This window comes from Anser brachyrhynchus (assembly GCF_964034855.1).
Source record: "Anser brachyrhynchus genome assembly, chromosome: 20".
NCBI classification, from domain to species: Eukaryota; Metazoa; Chordata; class Aves; order Anseriformes; family Anatidae; genus Anser; species Anser brachyrhynchus.
The window spans coordinates 6,613,601-6,639,916 of record NC_137713.1 but is presented as its reverse complement, the minus strand read 5'-3'; the positions used below and the strand labels follow the sequence as shown (position 1 = coordinate 6,639,916).

The 26,316-nt window shown below is 49.3% G+C and overlaps 4 protein-coding genes and 1 long non-coding RNA gene across 6 annotated transcripts in view; 3 read left to right on the top strand and 2 right to left on the bottom strand.

Moving 5' to 3' along the window:
* Nucleotides 1-6,722, top strand: part of CCT6A (chaperonin containing TCP1 subunit 6A) — a 41,121-nt gene extending 34,399 nt beyond the window's left edge. Inside the window, exons 3-15 of the mRNA XM_080563444.1 lie at nt 30-93; nt 1,448-1,582; nt 2,197-2,370; nt 2,533-2,636; nt 3,340-3,450; nt 3,766-3,925; nt 4,169-4,251; nt 4,661-4,757; nt 5,169-5,316; nt 5,437-5,570; nt 5,679-5,781; nt 6,122-6,194; nt 6,366-6,722. Coding sequence (XP_080419570.1) covers nt 30-93; nt 1,448-1,582; nt 2,197-2,370; nt 2,533-2,636; nt 3,340-3,450; nt 3,766-3,925; nt 4,169-4,251; nt 4,661-4,757; nt 5,169-5,316; nt 5,437-5,570; nt 5,679-5,781; nt 6,122-6,194; nt 6,366-6,438 — 1,459 coding nt within the window. The 3' untranslated portion in view covers nt 6,439-6,722. The remainder of the gene's footprint in view (nt 1-29; nt 94-1,447; nt 1,583-2,196; nt 2,371-2,532; nt 2,637-3,339; nt 3,451-3,765; nt 3,926-4,168; nt 4,252-4,660; nt 4,758-5,168; nt 5,317-5,436; nt 5,571-5,678; nt 5,782-6,121; nt 6,195-6,365) is intronic.
* Nucleotides 6,723-6,874: 152 nt separating this feature from the next.
* On the top strand, nt 6,875-12,721 carry SUMF2 (sulfatase modifying factor 2). Its single transcript, XM_080563448.1, has 9 exons — nt 6,875-8,039; nt 8,393-8,549; nt 9,428-9,542; nt 10,181-10,225; nt 10,468-10,618; nt 10,873-10,928; nt 11,372-11,456; nt 11,984-12,146; nt 12,495-12,721. The coding sequence occupies exons 1-9, from the start codon at nt 7,691-7,693 to the stop codon at nt 12,598-12,600; spliced, it is 1,227 nt and encodes a 408-aa protein (XP_080419574.1). The 5' UTR covers nt 6,875-7,690; the 3' UTR covers nt 12,601-12,721.
* A 711-nt stretch (nt 12,722-13,432) lies between these two features.
* PHKG1 (phosphorylase kinase catalytic subunit gamma 1) lies at nt 13,433-19,626 on the bottom strand. 2 transcript variants are annotated; one of them, XM_080563449.1, is made up of 10 exons: nt 19,493-19,626; nt 18,144-18,267; nt 17,539-17,714; nt 17,108-17,162; nt 16,472-16,537; nt 16,091-16,254; nt 15,564-15,654; nt 14,596-14,749; nt 14,390-14,515; nt 13,433-13,755 (listed from the first exon to the last, which is right to left on the bottom strand). In XM_080563449.1, exons 2-10 carry the CDS (start codon nt 18,224-18,226, stop codon nt 13,504-13,506), a joined length of 1,167 nt encoding a protein of 388 aa, XP_080419575.1. In that variant the 5' UTR covers nt 18,227-18,267; nt 19,493-19,626; the 3' UTR covers nt 13,433-13,503. The 2 variants fall into 2 exon arrangements, with proteins under 2 accessions (XP_080419575.1, XP_080419576.1); XM_080563450.1 differs by lacking the exon at nt 19,493-19,626 and adding an exon at nt 19,111-19,133.
* A 156-nt stretch (nt 19,627-19,782) lies between these two features.
* On the top strand, nt 19,783-23,698 carry LOC308180979. The gene is made up of 2 exons (XR_013941263.1): nt 19,783-20,069; nt 20,147-23,698. It is a non-coding gene; the product is annotated as an uncharacterized lncRNA (long non-coding RNA).
* Nucleotides 21,178-23,792, bottom strand: CHCHD2 (coiled-coil-helix-coiled-coil-helix domain containing 2). The gene is made up of 4 exons (XM_080563463.1): nt 23,634-23,792; nt 22,813-23,059; nt 22,020-22,179; nt 21,178-21,474 (listed from the first exon to the last, which is right to left on the bottom strand). The coding sequence occupies exons 1-4, from the start codon at nt 23,681-23,683 to the stop codon at nt 21,464-21,466; spliced, it is 468 nt and encodes a 155-aa protein (XP_080419589.1). The 5' UTR covers nt 23,684-23,792; the 3' UTR covers nt 21,178-21,463.
* Nucleotides 23,793-26,316: the final 2,524 nt, after the last annotated feature.

The window sequence follows — 26,316 nt, the reverse complement described above, 5'->3', positions numbered from 1 at the left end:
TGCTCACCCCCTCCTGGTGTCGCTCGCAGGCTGGTTTCGGGCGCCGGAGACATCAAGCTGACCAAAGATGGCAACGTGCTGCTGCAGGAAATGGTGAGCAGGGAGGGGGGGCTGGGGGCCTGGGCCTGTTCTCCTCCCCATCGCCTGGGGTAAAGGGGGCCGTGTCCATCGCTGCCCCTCGTGTGTGGTTCTGGGGTATTTGGCCCCGTGTGTTGAGGGGGAAATACTCTTTGGGAAGAACGTAAAGGAGTAAGTGCAGTTTGGGAGGTGTTGAATGAAGTTGGCGTGCTAATGTGGCAGTTTACATATAAAGGAAGTATGAACTGTTTCAATAATATAAGCACTCTTCTTACCTTACGTTTTATTTAGGAAATGCATAATTTTATTGTACTAAGGTCAGTTGCAACAGAGTGCTTCATAAGTGTGTGATTTGGAAAAATGTTGGGTGGTGGGTGCAGTTGGTGTAATACCAGGCCCACAGGGAAGGTGAAAGTGTGGCCCCCCCACCTGCATGTGGCACGTTATACAGAGCTGCTGCCACCCTGCCCCTGGCTCTGCAGCAGCGATGGGTCCCAGTACTCCCAGTACCCAGCACCAGTCTCCTCAAATGTGGATGCTGTTCTGTAGGTTCAAAGGCTCCAACCTATGCGAAAATCATCTTCATTCAGCAGTCGGAGATGCTAAGTGCTACACGTGTTCCTTAAATTGAAAGGCTGACTCGTGTAATTACCATGCAGTCATGTGTGGTACTTGCGAACTTTGGTTAGGCAGCAGTAATTCTCCATCCATCTTCATAGCTGAAACACCACTGCACTGCTTAGCAGAGGAATTGATGAGAAACAAACTGACTGAATGTTGATCTTCAGTTTTACAAGAGCAAGTAAAGCAACTGACAAATAATAAACCAGTTAGGGTATGTATAGCATTGATCATGCAGAGAACTAAATTAGTTCTAAACTGTTCTTAGTGTCCCAAACAATCCAGTTGTAGTTGTCTTGGTGCACCTGGTTCCTAAAGGAGAAAAGGGCTCTGTCAAGCGAAATTCTGTTTGTAGGTGCAGAACAGCTTGGGCTAACAGCATGCACCATTGTTCTGTGTAGATCACAGAATCACAAAATATCTGGAGTTGGAAGGGATCTGCAAGGATTATTGAGTCCAACTTCTTGCTCCACACAGGAGTGCCCATAAGGTCCTATTGCTGGTCACCAGAGACTTGCTGGGTCTTCAGGGGGAAAAAAGACTGTATGACGCAGATTCAATTCAAGAAACTTACTGGCCAAGTGTGATTTTTGTTGTTGCTAACTGGAATTGTGTGTTGAAACTAGCTAAATTGACAGGAATAATTAAAACATTGCCTATCAACTAGATAAACTACTGAGCTGACTTCAGATCAGCTTTCTCTACCGTTGTGATGAGGCTTACAGTTCAGCTTCTTACTTTTGTTTAGCAAATACAACACCCCACAGCCTCCTTGATAGCAAAAGTAGCGACAGCACAAGATGACATCACTGGAGATGGCACCACCTCAAACGTCTTGATCATTGGAGAGCTCCTAAAGCAGGCAGATCTCTATATTTCTGAGGTATGTGTTAGTGCATCTCTTGCAGATGTGCAAGTGAAAAGCTTGACTTAATACTGTTCAGCTTCTGTGTTGTGTGCTTAACGCTCATAAATCAAACATGAAAACAAATATATTTTCCGCTTAAAATGAGCATATCACAGAACTTGTAAAATGGAGGTAAGCTACAGAGGAGGACACCAGGACTGGTTCCAAACTGCTTATTGGCAATACTGGAGGATTTAATAAGGTTGTGCTTGATACATACTTCTATTTCTGGTTGTTTTGTTTGGATTAAAACACTGCATGTTAACAAGGAGATGCTCTCTGATAATAGATACTTGGGGGAGTATAAGTTGCAGAATACATCCATGTTGCACAGTGAACACCCAAGTGTGCTTTGTAGTTCCCTTGGTTTTGATTCTGTGCTAGAGTAATCTGTGCTTTTCCTCTGCATTGGAAGGACTGGCATTCCTTTTATATGTATTCAGAAGGACAGAACATTTTATTGTCTCTGTAGCATGCATGTACCCTGTGTTCTGATGTTACATGAGAGTTGAAACCACAGGTTCTACTTGTGGGGAAAATACCTTTTTATCTTACTGTCTAATGGTTTCCTTTCTTCTCTTGCACCCTAGGGCTTGCACCCTAGAATAGTAGCAGAAGGATTTGAGATTGCAAAGGAAAAAGCACTTGAAGTCTTGGAGCAGGTCAAAGTGACCAAAGAAATGGACAGGGAGACCCTTATAGATGTTGCCAGAACATCCCTTCGGACTAAAGTTCACACTGAACTTGCTGACATCTTAACAGAGGCAAGTGGTACATGTGTTTCCAGCCCCTTTTCATGTAAAGACGTCCAGGTTTTAAGCTGCTGTGTTTATTCCTTGGGCAGATGGTGGATAGGAGGATGCAGGCTTGCACTTCGAAAGACCAATGGCCCTTCTGGGGATTTTCTTTTCTCCTCTCTATTCCAGGCTGTAGTAGATTCTGTTTTGGCAGTCAGAAAACAAGATGAGCCTATTGATCTCCACATGGTAGAGATTATGGAGATGAAACACAAATCAGAAACTGACACAGCGTAAGTAAGAAGTATCTTTGAGCTTCGTCTTAATGGTGTCCTGGTATTTGAGCAACCTGGGGCCTTTGTTTTCTTCTTAAAAGAAGAACTTCTGTGTTTTAAAGCTACAGCTGGGAAAGTCACTAGGGAGGGAATGAAAGAAAGGCAGAAATAGAGAGTTCAGCTGGGAATCATGTAGAGAGCAGAAATGTTCCAGTAGCTGAACTTGATTCCCTGACAAAAGATGTTTGAATAGCAGAGTAGCACTGTCTCAGACTTCTGCTTTGCTATGGGTGGACATGGTTGTTTACTTTTTATCTATACTTTTTTTTTCTTAAACTCCTGTCTGTTTATTACAAGTGGAAAATAGCATTCAGTATGTGGAAACAGGGTTGTAGTCATCCAGTTGTTTATTCCGTAGGCCCCTACGTTTATGTCGGTGGCATGGATGAATTCTGCACTAGCTTTTCTCAATAGCTACTGCAGTCAGACACTATGCCAGAATAAATTCCCTCTTTACATTCTGATTGGTGTGCTTTTTGTATGTGAATGGGCATGCCCTTAGAAGTGGGATACATGATCATTATTTACTCCTTACAAAAACCCACAGGCAATTCATACTGAACCAGTTTCGCTGTTAGTTAACTCCCTAGTCTGCGCTTCCATGAGGTGCTCATCTCCTCCTTGTGTTCATTGGCACACAAAATGCTTTCTCATCTTTCAGGCTGATTAGGGGGCTGGTTTTGGATCATGGTGCTCGCCATCCTGACATGAAGAAAAGAGTGGAAGATGCCTATGTTCTTACTTGCAACGTATCTCTAGAATATGAGAAAACGTAAGTACCCAGTGGCAAGATGAGCAGAAATACTCCTCTCTTTTATAACTTTTTTTAAGGTGTGTTTAAAAAAGTGGCAAAAGGATTGCACAGGCTCTCTTCTAGAGCAAGGCAGGTAGTGTGAAAGGTGGAATGGAAGAGGTGGTGTTCCTCTGCAGCCCTTTTTTGAAAAAGGAAAGTGGGCAACCGAGATGAAATCTGCATATTAATATTTAGAATGTTGCTGAAAGAATTCTTTGTGCTTTTCAAAATTTATTTCTGCAGCATAGAGGACAGCTAATTGTCTTACTGCCTTTTTTTTTTTTTCCCTTCCAGAGAAGTGAGCTCTGGATTCTTCTACAAAAGTGCAGAAGAGAGAGAGAAGCTAGTAAAAGCAGAAAGAAAGTTCATTGAAGACAGAGTAAACAAAATCATCGACTTGAAAAGAAGAGTCTGTGGTGATTCAGATAAAGGATTTGTTGTGATCAACCAGAAGGTGAGATGAATGGTATAACGAAGTAGAAAAAATAACTTTAAATGTGGCCTTTCTTGGCAAGCTACACGCTACTTGATTTTGTACAGTTCTTCAGACACAAATAACTAAATTGATGGACTTTTGAATATATGCATGTATTTCCTGCTTGAGATTATCTTTGAGCCCTGAAGAAGAACTTAAACCTCTCAGTCTGGCATTAATGAGTTTTCCTTTTCCTTATCCTGATACTTTCTTCATTTCTAGGGAATTGACCCATTTTCCTTGGATGCACTTGCAAAAGAAGGAATAGTTGCTTTGCGCAGAGCTAAAAGGAGGAACATGGAAAGGTCAGTTCCTGGGGAAGGAAGGGGTAAATAACTTGTTGCAGGCTCATTCAGTGAGTTAGGTCTGGCTTGAATCCACCTCTGAGGACTGTCACTAAAAAGTGTGCTTTGGTCTGTCTGGCTCTTACGAGAGAAACTTGGGTTATTTTGTACAAACCGTGGAACTGTCAGGTCAGCACGTGGAGTGACACAGGAATTGGAGCTATCAGTGTGCTTCACATGTAGACACCTATTGAAGAGGCTCAGTTCTACAAGCTTACTGCTTATGAAGAGCTGCTCTTACATAAAAAGACAACTGTTGCAAGCCTAGTAACTAGAGTATTCTTCATACTGAAATACCGTTATCCGTAGTGGTGACTTCAGATTTTACTTAATACAAAACAACTGCTAAGCTGTAACTGAATTCTTCCAGACTGACCCTGGCATGCGGCGGTACCGCTATGAACTCCGTGGAGGATCTCACCCCTGACTGCCTGGGCCATGCAGGCCTCGTCTATGAGTATACACTGGTACGTACAGCTACGCTTGTAGTTGAAGCCACATTAAATATGTCTGCTGATAGCACTTGACACTGTTTTCTTGTGTACTGATGTGATTGCATGGAATTCTATTCATGTTTTAAGAGCTGTATTGGAATATGAACAAGGGCTGATGGGATTTCAAATCCTAGTGTCACTTGTATGTGAACATTTACCTACATGCTTCCTCTTGCCATAGTGCCTTCTCCTATTATTTCCATATTATGCATTTAATACCTGTAAAATTGAGAAAATGGAAATAAGGTTCTAGAATGCTAGGTTCTTTCTGCTTCTCACTGCTTCTTGGAGTGCTCTTGTTTCAGAACTGGAAGTGTCTGCTCAGTTTTTTTATTAATGTGTACATTTGCTCAATATGATGTAAATGCCTAACCCTGTTTGTAGGGTGAAGAGAAGTACACCTTTATTGAGAAGTGTGACAACCCCCGCTCTGTTACCCTGTTGATCAGGGGACCAAATAAGCACACACTTACACAAATCAAGGATGCAGTAAGAGATGGTCTGCGTGCTGTTAAAAACGCTATCGAGGATGGTAAGTCTCTGCTCTGACTAGTGACTTACACAAAATTCACCAACTTTGAGGTTAAATTAACTGTTTAGATTGGAGCAGGTGCTTGTTGTGAAGTCTCAATGTTAGTGCTTTCCCTTGCAGGGTGTGTGGTTCCGGGAGCAGGTGCGCTGGAAGTGGCAGTAGCTAATGCACTTGTTAAGCATAAACCTAATGTCAAAGGAAGAGCCCAGCTTGGAGTTCAAGCTTTTGCTGATGCTCTGCTCATCATTCCTAAGGTATAAGGAACTCCGGAGTGACGGGGCTTTAAAGCACACTGAGATCCATCGTGTTTTCTGCAGGTCTCGTTAGATTAACGTGAAATGATGTTTTTTCTTCTCTCAAAGGTTCTCGCTCAGAACTCTGGTTACGATCCCCAGGAAACACTAGTGAAGGTTCAGACAGAACACGCAGAATCAGGGCAGCTCACTGGAGTTGATTTGAACACTGGTAAGAACTAAAGTTACCGAGATGCTCTGGTAAAATCAGTGTGGCGGTAAATATGAAGTAGCAAAACAATTACTTCCGAATGACAGAAGTGATGTTCCTAGGAGGCAAAGGCCTATCGTGGCTCAGGTCAATGAAGCATAAAATTGCTCTTACTGCAGAAAGCCAAACTTCATTTCATGAAAAGCTCTGCAGAATGCCTTGGCTGCTGTGCTGTTGCTGCAGTCAGCCTCGCGTGCTTGTAATACTTACATGTGGCAAGTAATACCAGTTGTTAAACTGCAGAAAGTCTTCCCTTGAATGGTGTAAGCTGGTTATTCAGGTGGTTGTGCCTCTCTTCTAGGTGAGCCAATGGTAGCTGCAGCAGCTGGAATCTGGGACAACTACAATGTCAAAAAGCAACTGCTTCATTCATGGTAAATGTTACAGCTTTCACTTTAATTAGTAATGGGTGTTAGATGGTTGAAATAGAGTAACGTGGAACCAAGGGTTCACACGTAGAGGGAAGGGGCCTTGAAGGGTGGAAGTAAAACTGGGCTTTCTTTGTCAAAGCAGATATTCTAACAATATTTATTTTGTATTTCTAGCACGGTGATTGCTAGCAACATTCTCTTGGTGGATGAAATTATGCGAGCGGGAATGTCGTCTCTTAAAGGCTGAAGTGGATCTGCTGGCAGGGATGGAGGTCAGCCCCAGTAGTGCCCCATGGGATCTCTTCAGGAAATCCACCCAAAGGTGCTCTTTTCTTAGCCATGGTGGATATTCCCAGCAACGGAAGTCACTCTGCTGTAATGAGCAGCACTCTTTGGTAAACGTGGCCACTCAAAATGTTAGCAACTATTCCAATATTCGGTTCTAAAAATCAGTTATTTATTTTTGACTTCTCTGAAGTGTACAATTGAAGTTGCTGTCCTTTTTACCCAATAAACTGTTATGTTCTGTGCTTTCTGGGTGTCAGTTACTGAAAATCTTGCCTTCTGTGGCCGAAGGCCTTGAACTCTTACTACCTTTGTCAACAGCATTGAACTACGGCCTTTGATTTGTGTTTCCTGACTGTGTGCTGAGCCTCATTATCAATTCCAGTAGTTGCTGTGACAGTGATTAACAGGTCTCAGGGTTGTGAAAATACTGCTCAGGACACTGCTTCTGGAGTAATGTGGGTTTAAATGGAATATGTGCACTACATCACACAGCTGGATTAAGCAGATCATTTCACAGTTCACAGTTTTGGTCACAAAACTTAGTTAATGTGCTCCAGAATGGTTGGGGGGGTGTGTTGAGGTGACATCCTTGCCATAATACTGGTTGCTTTTTACCATTTCCCACTTTGTGCTCTGGATAAGTATTCATGGACTGCAAACACTACACCAGATCTAGGCAGAACTCTGAATGAAAACCCCATTAAGCAGGTAATTCAATTCATGGGAGAAAAACAACCTACTGCAGTCTTAAGGTGATTTTGCCAAATCCTCATCATCCTCTTTGTCATTACCAGACTGAGGGGTCAAAATACAGGTATCTGTCAAGTGGGATACATCTAAAAAGCAAACGTCTCCAGTGTGTGCAAAGGGGAAGTTAGGTTACAAGGGGACAAATAAAGTGTGTGCACAAGTGCTCAGGTCTCTGGTGCTTTCGCTCAGAGCTGTCACTGGATTCTTGGGCTTTTTGCTGGTGGCTGGAAGGGGGAAGCTGCCTGGAATGGCTGCCAGGGCAGGTACCCTGAACTTGGGGCTGTGTCCTAGAGTAGGCCAGAAGGTGGCAGCTTGCTGTAGAGCTGATAGAGAGATTATTTCATCCCACCTCGTCACAGCCAGCTGGCTGACTTGAACGAGCAACCTTCTTAAAACTTGCATGAAGGGCATGCTCAAGTGTTGGTGGTTTTATCGATGCCACTGATGGCAAGAGGCTTTGCATGTGTGGAGGTGAAATACTTTACAACTTTTATGTGCAATCAACATGGTATGAAAGTATCCTTTTTTTTTCCTTCTTTCTGAAAGGAAAAGCATCTGCTCAGGGGGTGCAGCAGGCCTGGCGTGCAGCGTGCGCAGCAGTGTGCTGGCGCGGGGAAGTGCGTCCCCTCCCTCCCGGAAACACTTCCCCGAGCCTGGAGCACTTCTGGGTCAAAGCCTTTCGGTTCCGCTGCCGACTCACTTTTCTGTTTGCACTGCACCCGCTGCTGCTGCTTGGCACTGCTCCCAGGGAGATGCGCCTCACGCTTGTGGTTTGCTGCTGCGTGTTGGGCTGCAGCCGAGCCCTGCTCGGTGAGTTAGGGAGCTTGTGCTGCTCTTGTTTGTCCGTCTGCCTTGCGGGGATGCTTTGAAATCACTTCACTGCACAGATTCCCCTTCTTCTAATGCAGCAAAGGATTAGTTTAAGGGATTTGCTGATTTGTCCTGACTGAAGCTGTTCCTTTCCCAAGAGAAATGCTGAAAATGAGACCTTAAAATATAGCTTATTTAAAAATACACATATATATGTGCTAATCATAGTCAATTATTATATTGCACCATATCTCCTGTATATAAAGCAACTTTTTTGGCAATTAAAGTATACTGTCCTGTGCATTCATTTTTACAAGTTAATGTTCTTGTACTGAATTACTTCACTCTCTTAGCATATGGGAAAGATGAAAACATGGTACAGCTGCCTGGTGGGACGTTTCAGATGGGATCCAGTTCCCCAGAGAACAGAAATGAAGAAGGGCCCGTCAGGGAGGTGACCGTGAAGCCGTTTGCTATTGACAAATATCCTGTCACAAACAGGGATTTCAGGTAAGACAAAGTTTTGGATCCACTTAGTCTGTGGGGAGCTGCCAGCAGGACGTGGCTCTTGGTGATGGGTCTTCTGGGGTCTGGAAGCTTCTTCTGGGGTCTGGAAGGTAACGCTTGCACGCTCCTAGCGGTTCCATTAGCACAAAAAATAGGTCTGTCAGTAATAAATCACTGTTACAGGTGCAGGCTGAAGGATCTTACTGCTGTAGCTTGCAAATGTAACGTGCTTCTCTGTTGTAACTATTAGGGCTGTACTATTTCAGGTTGTTGTAGGTTCAGTTTCCCTTTGTAAATACTGGATCACTCCTCCATGTACTTTATAGAAGTTCTCATGCATAGCACTGGTGAACATATTGGGGGAAATGCCTTTACTTATCCAGCTGAGCCCTTCTTAGTTAAGAAGAGCCATAGTTTCCAGACACCAGCAGCTGCCCAACAGCATACAGTAATAAATCCATTCTTAAAACAATGAAGAAATGAACGGGAGAGAGGCAGGGGGAGTTTAGTCAGCAGCACATGACATTTGTTGCATTTTGGGGGCATTTAACTAATAGCAGCTGCAGCTTTTAGTGGCAGGGATTTTTGATTGGTGCAGTTGCATTTTGCGACAGAGCAGGGTGCAATAGAAGTTTACTTACATAATGTTAAACCGAATCATCAGACCTGTGAAGGGATTGAGATCAGACCATTTAAATCCTTCTCTGTCAAACCCATCGGAGCTGCGCCAGCGAGGAGCTGGGACTCCCTGCAGATCCGGGTGTCTCTAGCTCCTGTACGTTTGCATTGCTCTGGACTTGTTGCATGTGCAGCTCGTGGTATTTGCTGGTGTGAGTCTTGACCTCTTACCCAGATGCCTGAGCATGTTGTGTTTATGCCAGGGAGTTTGTTAGAGAAAAGAAATTCAAAACAGAAGCAGAAGCATTTGGCTGGAGCTTTGTCTTTGAGGATTTCGTATCGGAAGAGATGAAAAAAAAAGTCACCCAAAAACTGGAGGTAAATCTGCATCCCACCTGGAATTTGAGAGGTTTTAGTAGGTGGGTGATGCCCCTGGGGATGACTCAGTGATGATGATGGTTCTGCTCATGTTTTTGTCTGACCTCCTTGTAAGCACAAAACCCGTGAGGGCAGAACCTCGCTGATTGCAGTAGGTATTGCTTTTCTGCTGAGTAACGGCTACTGCCCAGCCTGGCCTTCCTCAAGGCTTCTTTTCCTTAGCCTGGGCTTGTTTTGCTTTTGAAACTGAACAGCAGGATTGAGCCTGGATTGGTTTACGGGCTCTTCTGTTTACATCCTCTCCAAATGCTGCCAAACTTGGCTCTCTAGATCTTCCAGTGAGCTGGGAGAGAGCAAAGTATGTTTCAAACAACTTTATTAATTAAATCCTAAACCAGAAAAAATAAATACCATGGACTTCTTGATCTGTTTTTACTTTTAAAAGCAGATTCTCTGCTCTGTTGAAAAGCAATATTAAAATGCCTGTGATAACCTGGATCAAACCACAGCATTTAACCATTTCCAGACTAACACATGCTCTTCTTGACAACTAGTGCTGTAGAACAAGTTAAGTGTGCATGGTGCTGGGGAGGGGGGTCACCAGTATAGCTTTAATCTGGTGTCATTTCTTTTTCTAGTCTGCCCCTTGGTGGCTGCCGATTGAGAAGGCTTTCTGGCGACAGGTGAGCAAAAATCAGGCGTGGTGAGTCCTCTCTTTGCGGGGGCAGAACCAAGCTCTGCTGGGAGCATGCACATCTTTGTGTATGTTGAGCCTTACTGACTGAACAGGGGAAAAAAACACATCTGGTTCCTTTGTACAGGTTTCCCCCCCTGGTCTGGTCTATCTTCTATTTCTTTTTTTGTTGTTGTTGTTGTTGAAAAATGTTTAAATCAGTTAAGATCTGCTCAATGCAATGCTTCCCAGCCTGCAGGTCCTGGCTCCAGCATCAAGGACAGGCTGGACCACCCGGTGCTGCACGTGAGCTGGAATGACGCGCGGGCGTTCTGCGAGTGGAAGGGGAAGAGGCTCCCTGCTGAGGAGGAGTGGGAGTTCGCTGCACGGGGAGGACTGGAGCGTACGTAGGACAGGCTGGGACCTTTTCCAAACCCGCATCAAACGATGTTTGTTTTACTGGATCCGTGAAGGCTCGGGTAGCTCAATATAAAGATGTTTTCAGAGGTTAATCTAGAGGGCTGAATGACCTTTTTCAGCCTGGGAGTGGAATAAGCAGTGGCTTAAGGAGAAGGACAGTCACAAAAGCCTGGTTAAAAATAGGCGATCCAGTGCAGGGCTGACTTGTGGGGTAACTGGTCTCTTTTTCCTTGACAGAAAGGCTGTATCCCTGGGGAAACAAGTTTCAGCCAAACCGTACAAACCTGTGGCAGGTAAGATCCTACAAATCATCCCATCTCAGCTGAGGTCTTTTGATGGTATTTAACTGGAATGCAGCGTATGTGTAGCTGTCAGAGTGTGCTCCTGGGAAGCAATATAGACCTACCTGCGAAGTCGTGAAGATCAGCTCCTGAGGAGTACTCTGAAATGTTGTTAGAGGGAACAGACTCAGCCTAGTTTCCCTGGGAAGCTGGAATTTCAGTTCTCCCCAAAACTCATACATCAAGTTTTTTTGAAAAGCATGTTGTTGTTTTTTCCCTCGGGAGAACTTCAGGTGAGTGATTTGCTCTCTTGGACACACATGCCATGTGGAGTTAATTTGTAATGGAGAGTTATTTCCATTATTTGAGTGTAACAGGGTTTGTTTAAGAAAAAAAAGTTGTTTTTCTTCTTCTCTGCAGTGGCTCTTTGCTTAGCGTGATCTTTCTTCACACAGGGTGATTTCCCGAGGGTTGACACAGCTGAAGATGGTTATCACGGGGTGTCACCAGTGGCAGCATTCTCGCCTCAGAACAACTATGGTATGGAGTTCATCCTGGTTGTGGTTTTGGGGTGACACCTGCTTCCTAACATCCATTTAGCACTAAGTATAAGATCCCATAGTTGTAGAAGTTTCAAATGTGAAATGGAATCACATCAGCATCTTGGTGGAACGAGTACAGCAAAAGCATTGAAGGTTGTTACCGCAGCTGGCTGATGTACACCTGCTGCACTTCAATGCACCAAACCATCCCTTGATCTTAACTAACAGTTATTTTGCACTGCCGTGTGATTTATCTGAAAATCCCAGGCACGCTGGAGGGCAGCAGATGCCATTCCCTCCTGCAGGTGGAAAACGATGAGACGTTTAAGATGAGAGGTTTGTTGGAGGTCCACCTGCAGTTAGTTAGCAATACAGTAAAGAGCTTCTGGTTGCTAGTCTCACCACTAAACCACATTTTTCCAGTGACACTTTAAATGTTGCACCCCCTTCCCATACACAAAAGTGCTTTTGCAACCCCTGCAGATGTGCTCCCGTAATCCTTGTGCAAAACCTCGTGTGTCTCAGGGCTCTACGATCTGCTGGGGAACACTTGGGAGTGGACTGCGTCAGAGTACCTGGCACCAGGGCACTCGAGGCAGCGTGCTCAGAAGATGCACGTCCTGAGGGGGGCCTCTTGGATTGACACTGCAGATGGGTCTGCAAATCATAAAGCTCGTGTTACCACCAGGTAGGTCTGTGCAGTGCCCGAGCACTGCTTCACAACGATTTCTTCCTTGGTGGTATAAGAAGGCGGTGTTATTTTAGAAGATGTCTGTCTGTTGCCGCTCAGTTTTTCTGAGAAGCATTTAGGAAAACATACTGCAGATACTGCTAAAAATTTTACTGCTGTAAACACATTCCTATTGCTTCTCAAGTATTTTTTAATTTCCATCAATAATTTATAGTTAAATGTTTTTCTAGAAATTATTCAGGTAACTGGAAGATGTTTGTAGTCTGTTACACAGGGTCACATTCAATGATTTAAGCATTAAACTATGAAGGTTCCCTAACTCTAGATATCTTTTTTCCATCTGAGAATGGGGAACACACCAGACTCAGCATCCGATAACCTCAGCTTCCGCTGTGCTGCTGACATCCTGGATCACGGCACCAAGAAAAGCAGGACCAAACCTGAGCTCTGAAGAGGTCACTTGGAAAGATTGTAGACATTTTCTCCTGTGGAGACGAACAGTAATCCCTGACAGTCACTTTCATTAAACCCATGCAGTTTTAAAAATTAAAAATAAGTATTTTCAGCTAAAACTCATTTCTGTGCGGGGATGTCTGGGCACTGAGTGGTGATTGGGAATGACAGGCAGGGTGTTCTGTCTCTGTCCTTTTCGTGTTGTGGACATCACAGCTCTCCTTTTGGTGTGTTAGACAAGCAGAGGGGTGTACATACGTGACCCCAGTGCCAGCTCAGAGCTGCTCTCATTCCAGCCCAGCACTGCTGTCTGCCTGCCCAGTGCTTGCTCCCTCCCGTGCCAGGTCCCTGTCAGCCACTGCAGAGGAAGCAGTGGGGACACATCCCTGGCAGGGTGGCATACATCAGTGCCCATCTCCTCAGGAAACCCCGGCTCTGTACAGCCCTGAGCCTTCCCAGGTGCAGTGAGGCACCTTCACTGTCCCTTCGTGACAGAGCCATGTGTGTCCGTTCCCAAGTGCATGGATGGCACGAGTCAGTAACCCAGCTCGGATGTTATAACCAGCACATGAGGGCTACAAATGTGCTGCGGGCTGCCTCTGTCCCCCAGCCCGCTGGTGCGGGAGTCCCGGGCACTGCTCATCCTGTACAGATCCAGCACTGGGCTGCAGCTGTACAGGAGATGGCTTCCCCAAAGCGGTCCCTTATAGTGATTTTGGAGGAAACTCAGACTGGGATATACCCCCAGGGCAAACCACAGCCTTGACAGCTGTTTGCACCTAACTTAAGGCCAGCAGTATTTTTTAAGAAAAAGTACAAGAAATCACTGGTGGGTTTTGAAACATTTTATTCACCTTAACTCTGAGCAAATCCACCAGCTTATGCAGCAGAGATGCTGCGATCAAAACAGCTCTTCCTCTGCTGCCAGGGTGAGCAAAACAGCCTTGCAGGTGTTCTCGAAGAGAGCGGCTCTGTTCTGCGCCTCCCCCTTCTTCACCCAGTGCCGGTAGGTCCTGAAGGCGCAGGCGTCGATCAGCTTGCGGACGGGCTTCAGGGCGTACGGATCCCGCACCACCAGCTCCCGCGTCACCGCCTTGACCATCCGGTACTGGTAGTAAATGCGGACGGATGCCAGGACGGTCAGGCAGATCACCTGCAGCACGAGGGGAACAGGCAAATTGCTGATCGGGTCCCACACAGGGACTGGAGCGGGGCTAACGTGCCCCAAATTGCTGCTATTGCACAGGGGAGTCAGGAGGGAGCCCAGCTCCTGCACCATTATTTAGTTCCATGTGAGTGGTATGAGTTTTCTCCAAACATGATTTTAATATCAAAACCACGTCAGCCCTGCACGTTTCATCTAACGCCATTTTGGATACCCTTTGCACTGCCCTAATATTTACCCTAACATAATAACATAGTCCTGATAATTAGCTATGGGAGAGGGGAAGGGATTGCCCTGTTTTATCACTCTTTGCATCATTTGATGCATTTGTGTGAAGTCAGATTCACTGATTTCCCCTTGAAAGTAATTTTTTTTTTTTGAGGCAGGTTTCTCTCTCTTTTTATTTACCCCTCCCTCTGTGAAAAAGCCCTTAGGAAGTACCAGAAAATAAAACAGTGCTCAGAAAAGGATCTCAAACCTGACTGCTGCGTCCTGACAAAGCCTCGGTCCACCAGCCTTGTTGAATGCCCAGTTTCTCCCACCTTAGCTAGGAAATCCAGCCCACCGCTCACCTCCCGGGCTCTGGCTACACTGTTCCCAGGTACACCGGCAGCAACCTCACCTTGAATTTCCGGAAGGGGCTGAAGTGCCGAACCTCTTCCACGTCGTACTGCTGGAAGAAGGGGTGTGCCAGCGCCTCGCTGGCCGTGTACCGCTGCCGGGGGTCCACCACCAGGAACCGGGAGATCTGCGGGAGGGCATCGGATCGACCCAGGGTGTCCCAGGCGCCTGCTCCCCCCTCAGGTTCTCCCATCCCTGAGCACCCACCAGGTCCTTGACGGTGTCAGAGCGGTCGTCCCACTCCGGGGAGCCGAACTGGTAGTCCCCGTTCATGATCATCCGCAGCATCAGCATCTGCTTGCGGTGCCAGAAGGGAGGCGAGCCGGCCAGCAGGGTGTACATGATCACCCCGGTGCTCCACCTGCGGGGACCCAGGGGGACACACCAGCCTCAGCAGCACCCATGGGGTGCCCAGCTGGCTCCGTGCCCCAAGGGTGGCTCCGTGCCTCCCCTCAGCCAGGGGGTAATGGGGTGGAGGTGGCCTGGGCAGCCTGGAAAACCAGGAGGAAGCTGCTCTGCTTGGTTCCGATGAGGGGGCTGAGCTCGCTGCTGGGGCTCATTAGCCCTAACGGGTCACAGGGAGCAGAGGGTTTTTGAGCCGTGCAGGTGGTGGTGGTGTGGGGCTGCTCTCCTAGTGCTGCAGGAGGAAGCTGAGTTGCAAGCATGCACCTTACTTGGTGGGGTTTTTTTGTCTTGTTTTAGGGGAGGGAGATGTGGGACCTGGAGGTACCAGTGAGGCTGGGTGTACCTTGGCTGGTTTGGCTCAGGCTGTGGCACACAGCGTCCTCCCACAGGCTGTGTTGGAAGTAGCTAAGCTGAAAGGAGGCTGAAATGCCCCTGTGTGTCCCAGGTGGTTGGTTGCAGCTCTGACCGCTGCAGACCTGAGCCCAAAGCCACCAGAGCGGGTGGCAAAGCCCCTGCTGGGCTCCAGCAGCTCTGGGCTCTCCCCTGGGGACGCGGGCACAGCTAGAGGCTGCTGTTCCCACAGCTCCCTGCTCGCCAGGCCAGCCCCTTGCAACCCCGTGTTTTTTTGGTGCATCATTCAGCTCCTCACAAACCCTACAGCTGGTCCCCAGCCACTGACCAGCAAGGAGCAGCTCCTGCTGTGCCTTGAACTACGATCATTTTGGAAGCACCCCAGGGGCTGAGGGCAGGAGGGCAGGCATCTCACTCACATGTCCACTTCCTTCCCATAGCCCTGGTGCTCATCATCCATGGAGCACTGCAGGATTTCGGGGGCTAGGTAGCCGGGTGTGCCACAGATTTCTGCAAAACAGGGGAGAGCGTCCCCTTAGTGACCCACAGACAACGCGGGGTGTCTGGATCCGGGTGGGATCATGGCAGTGATGGTGATAGCAGTAACTGCATCTCGTGTGCACCTTGCTTGTGACTTTTCTTGGTGAATTATAACGAGTTATAAAATGCAAGTGAGGAGAGCGATGGGTGTGCTGGTGGGTGATGCCCGTTGTTGGGTACTTGGTTCTTTGCAGGGTAGGAGAGGGGAAAAAATGAATGGGGTGATGTGGGTCAACAGGACAGCAGGAAAAAAAAGCGGAAAAATGGGATGGATTTCCTAAGGGGGCAACAACAACATCATCAAAAAGAGTAAGGGCTGGAGGGGCTCCACTACCTCACCGTAGGCACTGTGTTAACGGGGTGGCTGGGCCAGCCCGGCATCGCGCCTTCCTCACCACACGCCTACCTTTGAGCTTCTCATTCTCATGCAGCTGGCAGGAGAAGCCGAAGTCCGTCAGCTTAATGTTCATGTCATCGTCCAGGAGGATGTTCTCCGGCTTCAGGTCGCGGTGGACGATGTCGATGGAGTGGAGGTACTGGATCACTTCCAGCAGCGCGCGCATGATCTTCCTGGGGACGGGTGACAGCACCTCTGCTAGTCCCAATGCCCCTCAGCACCGCGCTCCCGGGGATGGGGACAGGAACCATGGAGCTCAGCCCCTGTGCAAAAACCTCAACAGCCAGGTGTGGGGACACAGCCTGGGGGGGTATTTTGCTCGTGGGTGCTGCAAAATAGGTTGTCCTTTCAAGCTGTGCTCCGCTTTTCCAGCACGGTTTTCAGCCTTACCTGGTTTCCTTCTCGCTTAAGGTGACTTTCTCGGTGAGGTAGTCAAAGAGCTCCCCTCTCTTCATCCTGCACGTGGGAGGGAAAAACAGACCCAAACCCCTGGGGAGGACTGCCTGGGGCTCGCTGCCCCGTAACAGCCCCAGGGCCCCCACTACACCAAATGACAAGCTGACACATTAATAAAAAGGGTTAAAAAGGACTAGATATTGTCACAAAATGCCAAGCAGGAGCAGGAAAGGCTGTGCCTAGGGCAGGCAGGCTTTGGGCAGGACCAGGCAGGGCTCTCCCGGTGCCAGCTCACCCTGACGTCCATCGCGCTGCCCCCCTGTCATGAGTTGTGGCGTCACGCGAGCCCTGGTCCTGCTGGGCATATAAATAACTTGCGGGGACGCCTGAGGGCTCCCACCAAAGGTTACAGGGAAACCTGAGCTGCTGACGGAGGGGAAATGGGGGCAAGGCTGAAGTGAGCTGGCTCTTTTCTACCTGACATGAGCCCTGGTCGTGCCACTGCTTTGCCCTCTCTGGATCATAAGGCGCTGGGGAGAATTTAGGTTGGCTGTTTGCAGGGTGAAAACGAGGAGAAATGGGGCAACTGGGGCTCGGGGAGCTGGTGGTTCTGGGCGAGCAGGTACTTACAGGTCAAACACCAAGAAGAAGAAGGTGCTGGATTCGTAGCTGTCCTTCAGCTGGACTGCAATGAAAGACGGGGGCTGTGAGCACGGTGTGGCATGTTCCTTGACACATACCCCCTGCAGAGCGTGTTCCTTTCCAATAATGGGCTAAAAATTGCTGATCTAATTGCTAATTAATTTAATGAGGTGATCTTTGTTAATGTTTTGAGTGGGAGAGCAGGAGGGACATAGCCAGGGTGGCCTGGGCACTGCTGGCACGTGTGTGCAGAGATAGAGCAAAGGCTGCTCAGAGCAGGTGCCCCGTGTGCTGCTGGGACCATGGGGCTCGTGGAGGTCTGACTTCTGGGGATTTCATCCCAAAACCCTTCCTGGGAACACCCTGAAGAATAAATGAGGCAGAAAAACCTCCTCCCCAACGCCCAGACCCCAACTCACTGACGTTGGGGTGGCCCGAGACTTTCCGGAGGATGTCGATCTCCTTGGCGGTGGCTTCCCGCAGCTCCTGCACCTCCTTGGGGGATATGTTGCCCGCCGTGATGTCGATGATCTTCACGGCATACTCCTGCCTCGTGGTTTTGTGAATGCACCGACGGACGACGCTGCTCACCCCCCTGCCAGGGACAACACGGGAAAGACGGGGTGCTTTCTGTTCCCCGTTAGCATGCTGAGATGTTGCGGGGAGGTCAGGCTCAAACTGCTTTCTAACTACTAATTGTCAGGGGGACGGTGTGAGCGTGGCCTGGGCTCCGACCACCCTGGGGATGTGATACTGCTCCCGGGAAGGGTCCTGAGCTGGGGCGGTGTCTGCTTCCTCCTGCCCAGCCCAACTCTATGGATGCACCACAGTGTTTCCTTCACAAACGCATCTCATTCTGTTATGCTGTCTTGGTGGGACAGATTTTGAGCTGATGGAAAACGCTTCTTTGCTATTTTTAACCCTGTGATGCTACGGGCTCCGTTCGGATCAGATTCCTGTGGGACACTGCTGCTATCGGGTACCGGAACGGGCAAAACAGCAGTTTGCTAAAACCAAGCTTTACCTGCCCAAAACCTCTTTTGGCTCATATTTTTCATAAAACTCCTTGGACGAGCTCCAGTCGGGGAGGTCTTCCTCCTTCGTCATGGCTGGCTCCCGCCTGGTGCTCGCTCACGGGCAGGAAGGGGCTGCAAGGAGAAAAGCGCTCAGCCATGTGCTGCCGGGGCACTGCAGCAGCACGCGACTGCGAGGTCCAAAGGTCCCCAGCAGCAGCATTCACCCAAAGAAAAGGAAAAAAAAAAAACAAAAACAAAAACCACCACAACCCAAAGACCCCACAAAGCCTTGAAATCTACCTCTTCTCCTCCACCCACTCCTCATAATTTCAAATACTTTTTTTTTTCTACCCCCACCCTGATTACTTCTGACATGATGCTGTCCAAAAGGCTGTGGCTGAGCAAAAGTAGGAAAAAAAATGTTAAAAGGGAAAGGGCTGAGGAGGGGAGGTGGGCGACGAGGGACGGTTGGGCAGGGTGGGGACTGCTGCGGGGTCAGCCGGGGCCGAGCTGCAGTGCAGTACGGAGCAGTATGAGCTTCCTTGGGGGCACGTGTACACCCAAAAACTCCTGAAAGGCTGCTGTCCTTTGTTTTTGGTGTTGTTTTTTTTTTTGTGTCCGTGCTGGAGGAGGAGCGATGTGGCAATATTTTGAGCTTTGGGATAGCAGCGTGGAAATTAACCGGTTGTCCCGAGCCCTCATTTTCACCGGTTTCTCTTTCTAAGCACCGGGAACGGGACGTCCTCAGCTCGTTCCTGCTTTTTCTAACGCTGGCAGGGAAAGCAGCTGGGATACGGCAGCAAAGCTTGGGCTGAGTGCTTACAGCCGGGCCCGAGGTTTCCAGCCCCGACACCCTGTGTTCTCCTTTGCCCTTCGCTCTGAGACAAGCCGGCGGTACGGCAGCGGGGCTGCTCGCAGGCTGGCTCCCATCTCAGGGCGGTTTAAATCCCATTACCGAAGCGTGTCCGTCCTGACCTGGTTACGAGGGTTGACGCTGCGGGTCCGGTCAGTGAACCTGCTGTCAGAGCTCAAGGGGAAGGGGGGGGGAGCAGGTATCTAACAGAGCCTTAATGAAAATTAAAGGAATACATAAACCTATGAATGCCCTAAATGGAATTTATAAAGCTCAGCAACGCCGCCGCGACTTATAAACGCGAGGCGCAGCGGCAGGGCCCTGGCTGGAGGAAAGGGGGGGGTCCCTGCGGCCCCAGCTCGGCGGGGGGGGGGGCCCGGCCGGCGCTGCCTCCTCCCGGGGGGTTTGGGGGGCAGGAGCAGGGGGGGTCCCGAAGCACCGGCAGCGGAATCGGGGCCGGGCGAGCGCCCCCACCCCGTAAATACACGCACCCCCCCCCGTTACCTCCTCGCCGGCCGCCTCAGCCGAGCGCCATCGGGGCGGAAATGGAGCGGGGCCGGCGGGAGGCGGCGGGGGGCCGGGCCGAGCCGGGCCGGGCCAAAAATAACGCGGGGGGCGGCTCGGCACGGGGGGGGGGGGCGGCCGTGGTCCGAGCTGGGGGGGGGGAGCCGGGGGAAGGCCCCGAGCTGAGGGGAGCCCGGGGAGGCCCCGCGCTGAGGCCGCGGGGAGGAGGGGAAGGGCGCTGAGGTGAGCCCCGCGGGGCGGGCCGTCAGCGGGGGGCTGAGGGGGGCACCGGGGGGGCGCTGAGGGTTCCCCCCCCGCCCCCGAGCCGCACCGCGCCGTGATTTTCCTCAGAGAGGCTCGGAGGTGGGGTCTGGAAAGGGCTCTGCCCTGCCCAAAGCCCGAGCGCATCTCCCTGCCTGCTGCTGAGCTGCGCTCTGGGGCCAGACCTGCTGCAAACCCGGCACCAGCTCAGTGCCAGGCCCCAAGTATTTTTCCCTTCTTTTTATCGGTATGGTGAGAAACACGACTGAAATGCGAGATTTGTTATCAGAAGCACAGTTCGTGTCGCCGGGAAAAGGTATTTTTGTCCTTGTCCCCCACGTTTGAGGCGGCCCCTCCCTGTTCTGAAGGCTAATTTTATCTTTTCACTTCCAGGAACCGCAGATCAGAGATGGGAGGCTCTTGGGAACAGGCAGAATACACAACAGCACGAAAGCAGCTCAGCAGAAACAGGTAATGCTATGGCTTTTTAAAAAGAATCGCACGTTTCAGTACAGCCTTATTCCCACACACACGCTCCCCCTATAAAAACGCTCCATCCTGGTACCCGTAGTCCTCGAGACACGTGTGCAGGGTTCACAAAACAGTTCAGTGGCACGTGATGACAAGCTGAAGTGCAGGAGGGCATTTACACTGCATGCTCTGAGTATTTTAGCAGGACATGAACTGTCTACTCCCTCTGATAGATAAAGGAAGCTTTGCACTGTCAGGCACATCAGTAAGTACTTTTTAAAGAGAGATTTTTCTTCCACGTGGCACCACTAGCTTTGTTACTTCTCTAAACCAGCTGCAAGGAGAGGCCACATCACCCTTGCTCAACTTGGCCACATTCTTGCATTTCAGTTCAAGACTCAATACGAGGAAGAAAAACCCACGGCCTCTGCTTGCATTATTGGGATCTACAAGTCTAATAACATAAGACTGTAATATGTCATTTTAAAAGAGTAGAACTGCTTGGTATTGTATAGGCTTGCTCAGGTTAATGGTCTAGCACATTTTTTCTTAGTAGAGGAAAGGTGTTTCTCACTCTCTTGAATGCAAACACAGAACTTGTATTTACAGGTATGATAGGATGCTGATTTATAGGATGCTGATTTTTAAGGGAACTGAGATCTGCTGTATGCAGAATATCGTGGCCAGCCATTGCCTTCCTTGTCACTACATATTGTGACGAGCAGAAGCTGCCCTTGGGGCTCAAATGCTCAAAGATGAGGTGTCTGGCAAGCACAGCTAACCACGGAACCAAAGGGTGTTCCTGGACTCCTGGAGCTCCAGCCCTTCAGGCACCTTTCCTGTCAGTGCACCTGGCAAGCAGGCTAAGCCTGCTAACTTCAGTTCTTGCCTGCTTACTCTTAAAACTCACCTCCTACCCCACATTCCAAAATCCACTAGAGCACAGGACTTGTAGAGAGAAGTTTTATTGGTTCACTTACATTCAACACAACAATCAACAAAACAGTTGACCCCCATTAGTTCATTCCACTTTATTCTTAATTTTTCCATTTTGTGCTAAATTAGTTTGCAGTTTAAGTTGTATCACATGTAGAGGCTATGGCAGAAATCAAGCCACAAGGACAACAGTGTGAATATACGAACTAACAAGGTATCAGACAGCTTTAGACTATCACTGAAGCTTTTTCATTCATAGGTCAGTTCTTGTAAGATGGTCTTCAGCAACCTTGTTCTGGAGGCTTAAGCTAAACCTGTAAGATAAGAAGTTGCACAGTTAATCACATCAAGTTTTAGATCCCTAAAGTGCAGACCCCTACTATAAAGCAGGCATATGTGTCCCAGCAAACACTGAGGGGAAAGAAGGAACATATTCGAGAGAAGGCTTCAACAGTCCATCCAGCCACCTGTGTTTGGCAGTCTTCTGTCCAACAACATCAGAATGGTTTGTTAGTTGTGCCTGAGACACCTGCTACAGACCAGCAGCACTCCCCAGTACCAAGCTGGCAATGCTACGCTGCTTCTCGAAGCATGCTGCCACTGCTCTCCCAAATTATTGCCTTCCATTAGTTTAGTATGAAAGCATCAGGAATTCGTGCCATCTCCACCCCACCACCTCCAGCTACATGTACTGGATCGAAACAGGAAAGCCAACAGCACCATGACTCCCTTTAACTGACTTCTGCTCGCTGCTTTGTACCAATCCCTATTCTTTACAGAATTAATTGAAAAAACAGGACATCATACCCACACAATGACTGCAGCAATTAGCTCCTTTAGTCTGGTAACCACTGCTTACCATTAGCAAACCTGCACTGCTTCAGTACTTCACTGAAGCCCTCACACAGCTTGAGGTCAGTCTGGTTCTGCGCACACTCCAGGAATTGTTTCATTTCATACTGGCAAGGAGCAAACTGCTGCTGCTGCTGCTGGTAGGCAGGTTGAGCTGCTTGGGGTTCCTGAAATGGCAGACACCTCCGTGAGCACCTTTTCAACAGCTCCAGCCTGTGAAACCACACCCCCTCAGTACTGATTGCTGTGTACTTCTTCCCTGCCTTTCTGTCAAAATGTATTACTTTTTAAATGGAAAACAAATAATGGGTTGAAGTACAAAGTTTCCAGCGGTGACACCAGACATTCTGAACAGTTTTATAAGTTACAAACAACTAAGTAACTTTGGACAGCAGCTGGGCAAGGCAACAGCATTAATTATGTTTGAGCAGCACAGAATGTGACTTCAGGACACCGATCTTGCAATAGAGCTTATCATCAGCAGACTGGGCACATGGAAGTCCCCTCTGAGTCACACGGGTACTACAGCAGGGAACACCCGTATACCAGAATATACGTAGGAAACAATCCCCAATACCAAAGGCACACATCACTCGTGTCCCTTTGAACTATTTTTAAGATAAATAAACATGTTGACTGTGGCAGTTAACTTGGAAACTGAGTCAGTAACGTTACCTTTCTTTCCACAGCCAGAACTCGTGCAGCCTTTCAACGTATAACAATTACTTTAGCCTGTACCTAGCTGACCTCTCAAATTAACCACACCTCGCGAGCCAGCGTCCAGTTGTGCTTCCCCTTACCTGATAAGTGATATCAGGCCTCGCAGCTTCCGAGCTGCTTCCCCCGCCGAACCCTCCTGTGAGCGCGTGGCCTATGGTGTGGCCCACGGCAGAGCCTACGGCAACCCCCGCCGCGGTCGTGGCCATCTGCGCCATCAGGCCAGGCTGCTTCGGCGCAGGAGCACCCACAGCGGAGGCCGGTGCTGCCGCCGGCACAGGGGCCCGAGCGGCGGGTGCCGGCGGTGCTGCTCTCATTTGTGGCGCCCGGCTGCAAGGACACAAAGAGAAAAAACCCCACATCATTGCTCCAAACCCCAAACAAGTCAAGGCCTTCTGCCTGCTGGTGATTCCTCCTTGTGTAACCCCCGCACGTGGACGGCACGGCCTCGGCGTTCCAGGGGACGATCTGTGCACAGCAGGGTGAGGCTGGCAGCATTATTTTTATTTGGTTTTTCAACGCCTTCCACACCCCACATCCCGAGGGACCAGCGGCGGCCTTATTCCTAGATTTCAAGGCCAGGAGCACCCAAGGGACCGCGAGAGTTCACGGGAAGCGAGACAGGGCCTGGCTTAAAGCAGGCCTCAGAGCCTGGGGGAGCCCCCTGGTGGGGGGCAGACCCCTGGTGGGGGGGGAGCCCTCCGGCCTCAGAGCCCCGACCCCACAGAGCCCCGGTTCCGCGCCCCCCGGCCCCACAAAGCCCCGTTCCCCCCTCAAATCCCCCCGGCCCCACAAAGCGCCGTTCCCCCGGCCGAGCCCGGACTGGCGGCGGGGCCGGGAAGGGGAAGAAGAGAAGGGAAGGAAGGGATGGGGAAGGGGAGGCCGCGCGCCCGGCCGCCCTCACCTGGCGGGGGGCGCCCCGCGGGACGTGCGGCTGCGGCCACCTCGCGGCATGGCGGCGGGCAGCGGGCTGCGGGGCGGCCGCTCAAGGTCACCCGACACCCGCCGGCCGTGATGGCGTCACCGCCGCGGCGGGGGCGGGGCCTCCGGAAGCCACGCCCCCTGCCCCCCCCAGCCCCCCCCCCGGCCCCCCTCAGCCCCCCTCAGGCCCCCTCAGCCCCCGTCAGCCCCCCTCAGCCTCCCTCAGCCTCCATCCCTCAGCCTCCATCCCTCCCCCCTGCCTCCGGGAGGCCGCCACCGCCCCGAGGCCTCCCTGCTGGAGGCTCTTTGGGGTTCCCGTGGAGGGGAGGAGGCTCGGGGTGCCCAGGGGTTTGGTGCCGAGACGCCCCGACCGCCTCCTGAGGGGTGTCTTCCCCTCGTGGCGCCGTAATAAAGAATAAAGGGGTAAAGGGCTTGAGTTTGTTAGTGCCGCACGCAGGAGGTGCAGCGTGGGATGGGGCACGATGGCGCCGCAGTCACTGGTTGCCCCGCCACGGAAGGCTGTGGAACGTGGCTCGGCCATAGGGGCATCAGGTGGCTGCTCCGAAAAAGAAAAAAAATAAAATAAATTGGGAGTCTGGAGCCCAATGGTGAAATTGGCCTGAAAAGGCTGGTGTGGCACAGCCTGGGATGGGGGGCACAGCAAAAAAGAGCAACTGGGACAGAGTAAATACCGTCAGGCCTTCCACCGCTTAGCCATAAGAAAAAATCGGGGGTGTTATAAGAAAACGAAAGGCAGAGCCCCTACTCCAGTAAATGGAGGGAGATCTTTACAGAAAACAAAAATGATTTTTGGATTCTGCTGTGAATAATGAACCTTAGGAGAGACTTAGAAAAGTATGAATTATTTATTAAGGATAATGAGAAAGGCAGTTATTCCATAGGAATATAATTAAAATACAGTCCCTACAGCTTACTACCTCAGTACAGATAGACCAACTGTTGCACTGAAACCTGTTCTCTATTAATGCAGTTAGCAGACTAGTCATTTGTTTTTTCTTTATTTTCCCGATACCTAAAACCCATTGAAAATAATGAAAGGCATCCAGATGACTAACGTGCATGGGATTAGAGCTAATGAGTTAATAAACTCTCAGGTGCAATAGAAAGGGAAATTTAAAATGACTCGTTTTCCCATTGTAAGCAAGCACCTTTCATTATAGCTATAGTAATATGCACAAATTCATCCAAAAAATGCAGCTGTCACTCAGCGATATCATCACTTCATTATCATGACATAAAAAAAAATGGCTTGTTCACCATTTCTTCAGTTGTGTACGGGTGGTGGCTACCCGAGAGCAGTCATTTCAACATCTCGTACGTAAGGGGATGTAACTGTTGCCTGATGACAATGACTGCACCCGATGTAGGCATTATAAATGTTGGCTTATACAGCAACAGTACTGCAAAGCACAGCTTCCATCAGAAAAGCAGTTGCTGTAAATGTGAAAATCATTAGGAGATAAGCAGTACACCATGATTCAGAGCAGCAGCGTCTACGTAAGCTCAGACTGTAGGCATTACTGCAGGAGCTGATCTACAACATCTCCTCTCTCTTTCCCTTATTCTTGGCCTCCTTCCATTTCGTCTGCTTTCTAAGCAGCTCTGGGGTTTGGGTTTTGTCAAATGCCTGTGCAGCATTATGGGACTTGCACTCCAGGCAGACGGCAAGTAATTCACTTCAGCTTTGGCGCTTTCTCTCCAGCAGCTGGCCTGGGACTCCTGCAAACAGCTCACAGCTCTGCCCTGCTCTTGCTGATGTCCAGGGGGCTCCCAGCCCTAAGCATCCAAAGGTGCACATGCAGAAAAAGCTTTGACTAGACCATGTCTTTTTTAAGGGCTAAACTATAGTTATGTGAGATTATGTTATTTCTTCTCCTGCAACTTTAGTACATCTGTTATTCTTTACATTGCCCTTTCTGTCTCAAACACCTCCACACTTTTCCCCTTGCCCCTCTGTCCTTATCTGTATTAATAGCAGAAGACACAAGAGAGAGCAGATCATTTACTTTATAAACTAGTTAGGGTTCAAACAGCTCTTTTTAATTGGTTTTCTCAAATATTTTTCATGAATATCTTTCAATTTCCCATTTTGATGGCAGAGAGATTCCTTCTTTTCGCTGAAGTCATTTTGCAACACGTTTCCTTTTGAATTAGCTTTGTTTTGCAGAACAATGAAGGCATGAATGGCAGGATTAATGGGATGAATGCTGCCATTGTGCCGTATCATCCTGCCTTCCTTGGGAAAACTTCAGAGGTTCCTTTTGTACAGATCCACTCTTCCATCTGCTAACAAGTGGCAGAACTGGGAAGGGAAGGAGAACCAGAGGCCTGTGGCCACCCTCCAAAGAAATCACGAGCAGCGCTTGTGGTGGGTGCCCACAGCAAGCAAAACCTGATGTGTTTTCAGCTGCTAGGTGGGTTTTACATCTGCAGAGCGGAGATATGGGCCAGTTTCTGAAAATCCAACCAGACCAGCGCTGGGGCAGCTTTTGACAGAAACACATGGGGTAACCAAGATGAGATGTGGCCCTGGTTGCGTTTTACCAAGGGTATGTGTGGGCATACTGTGGATGCCATTCGCGACCTACAAGAAGGACATTGAGGCCTGGGAGTGTGTCCAGAGAAGGGCTACAAAGCTGGTGAGG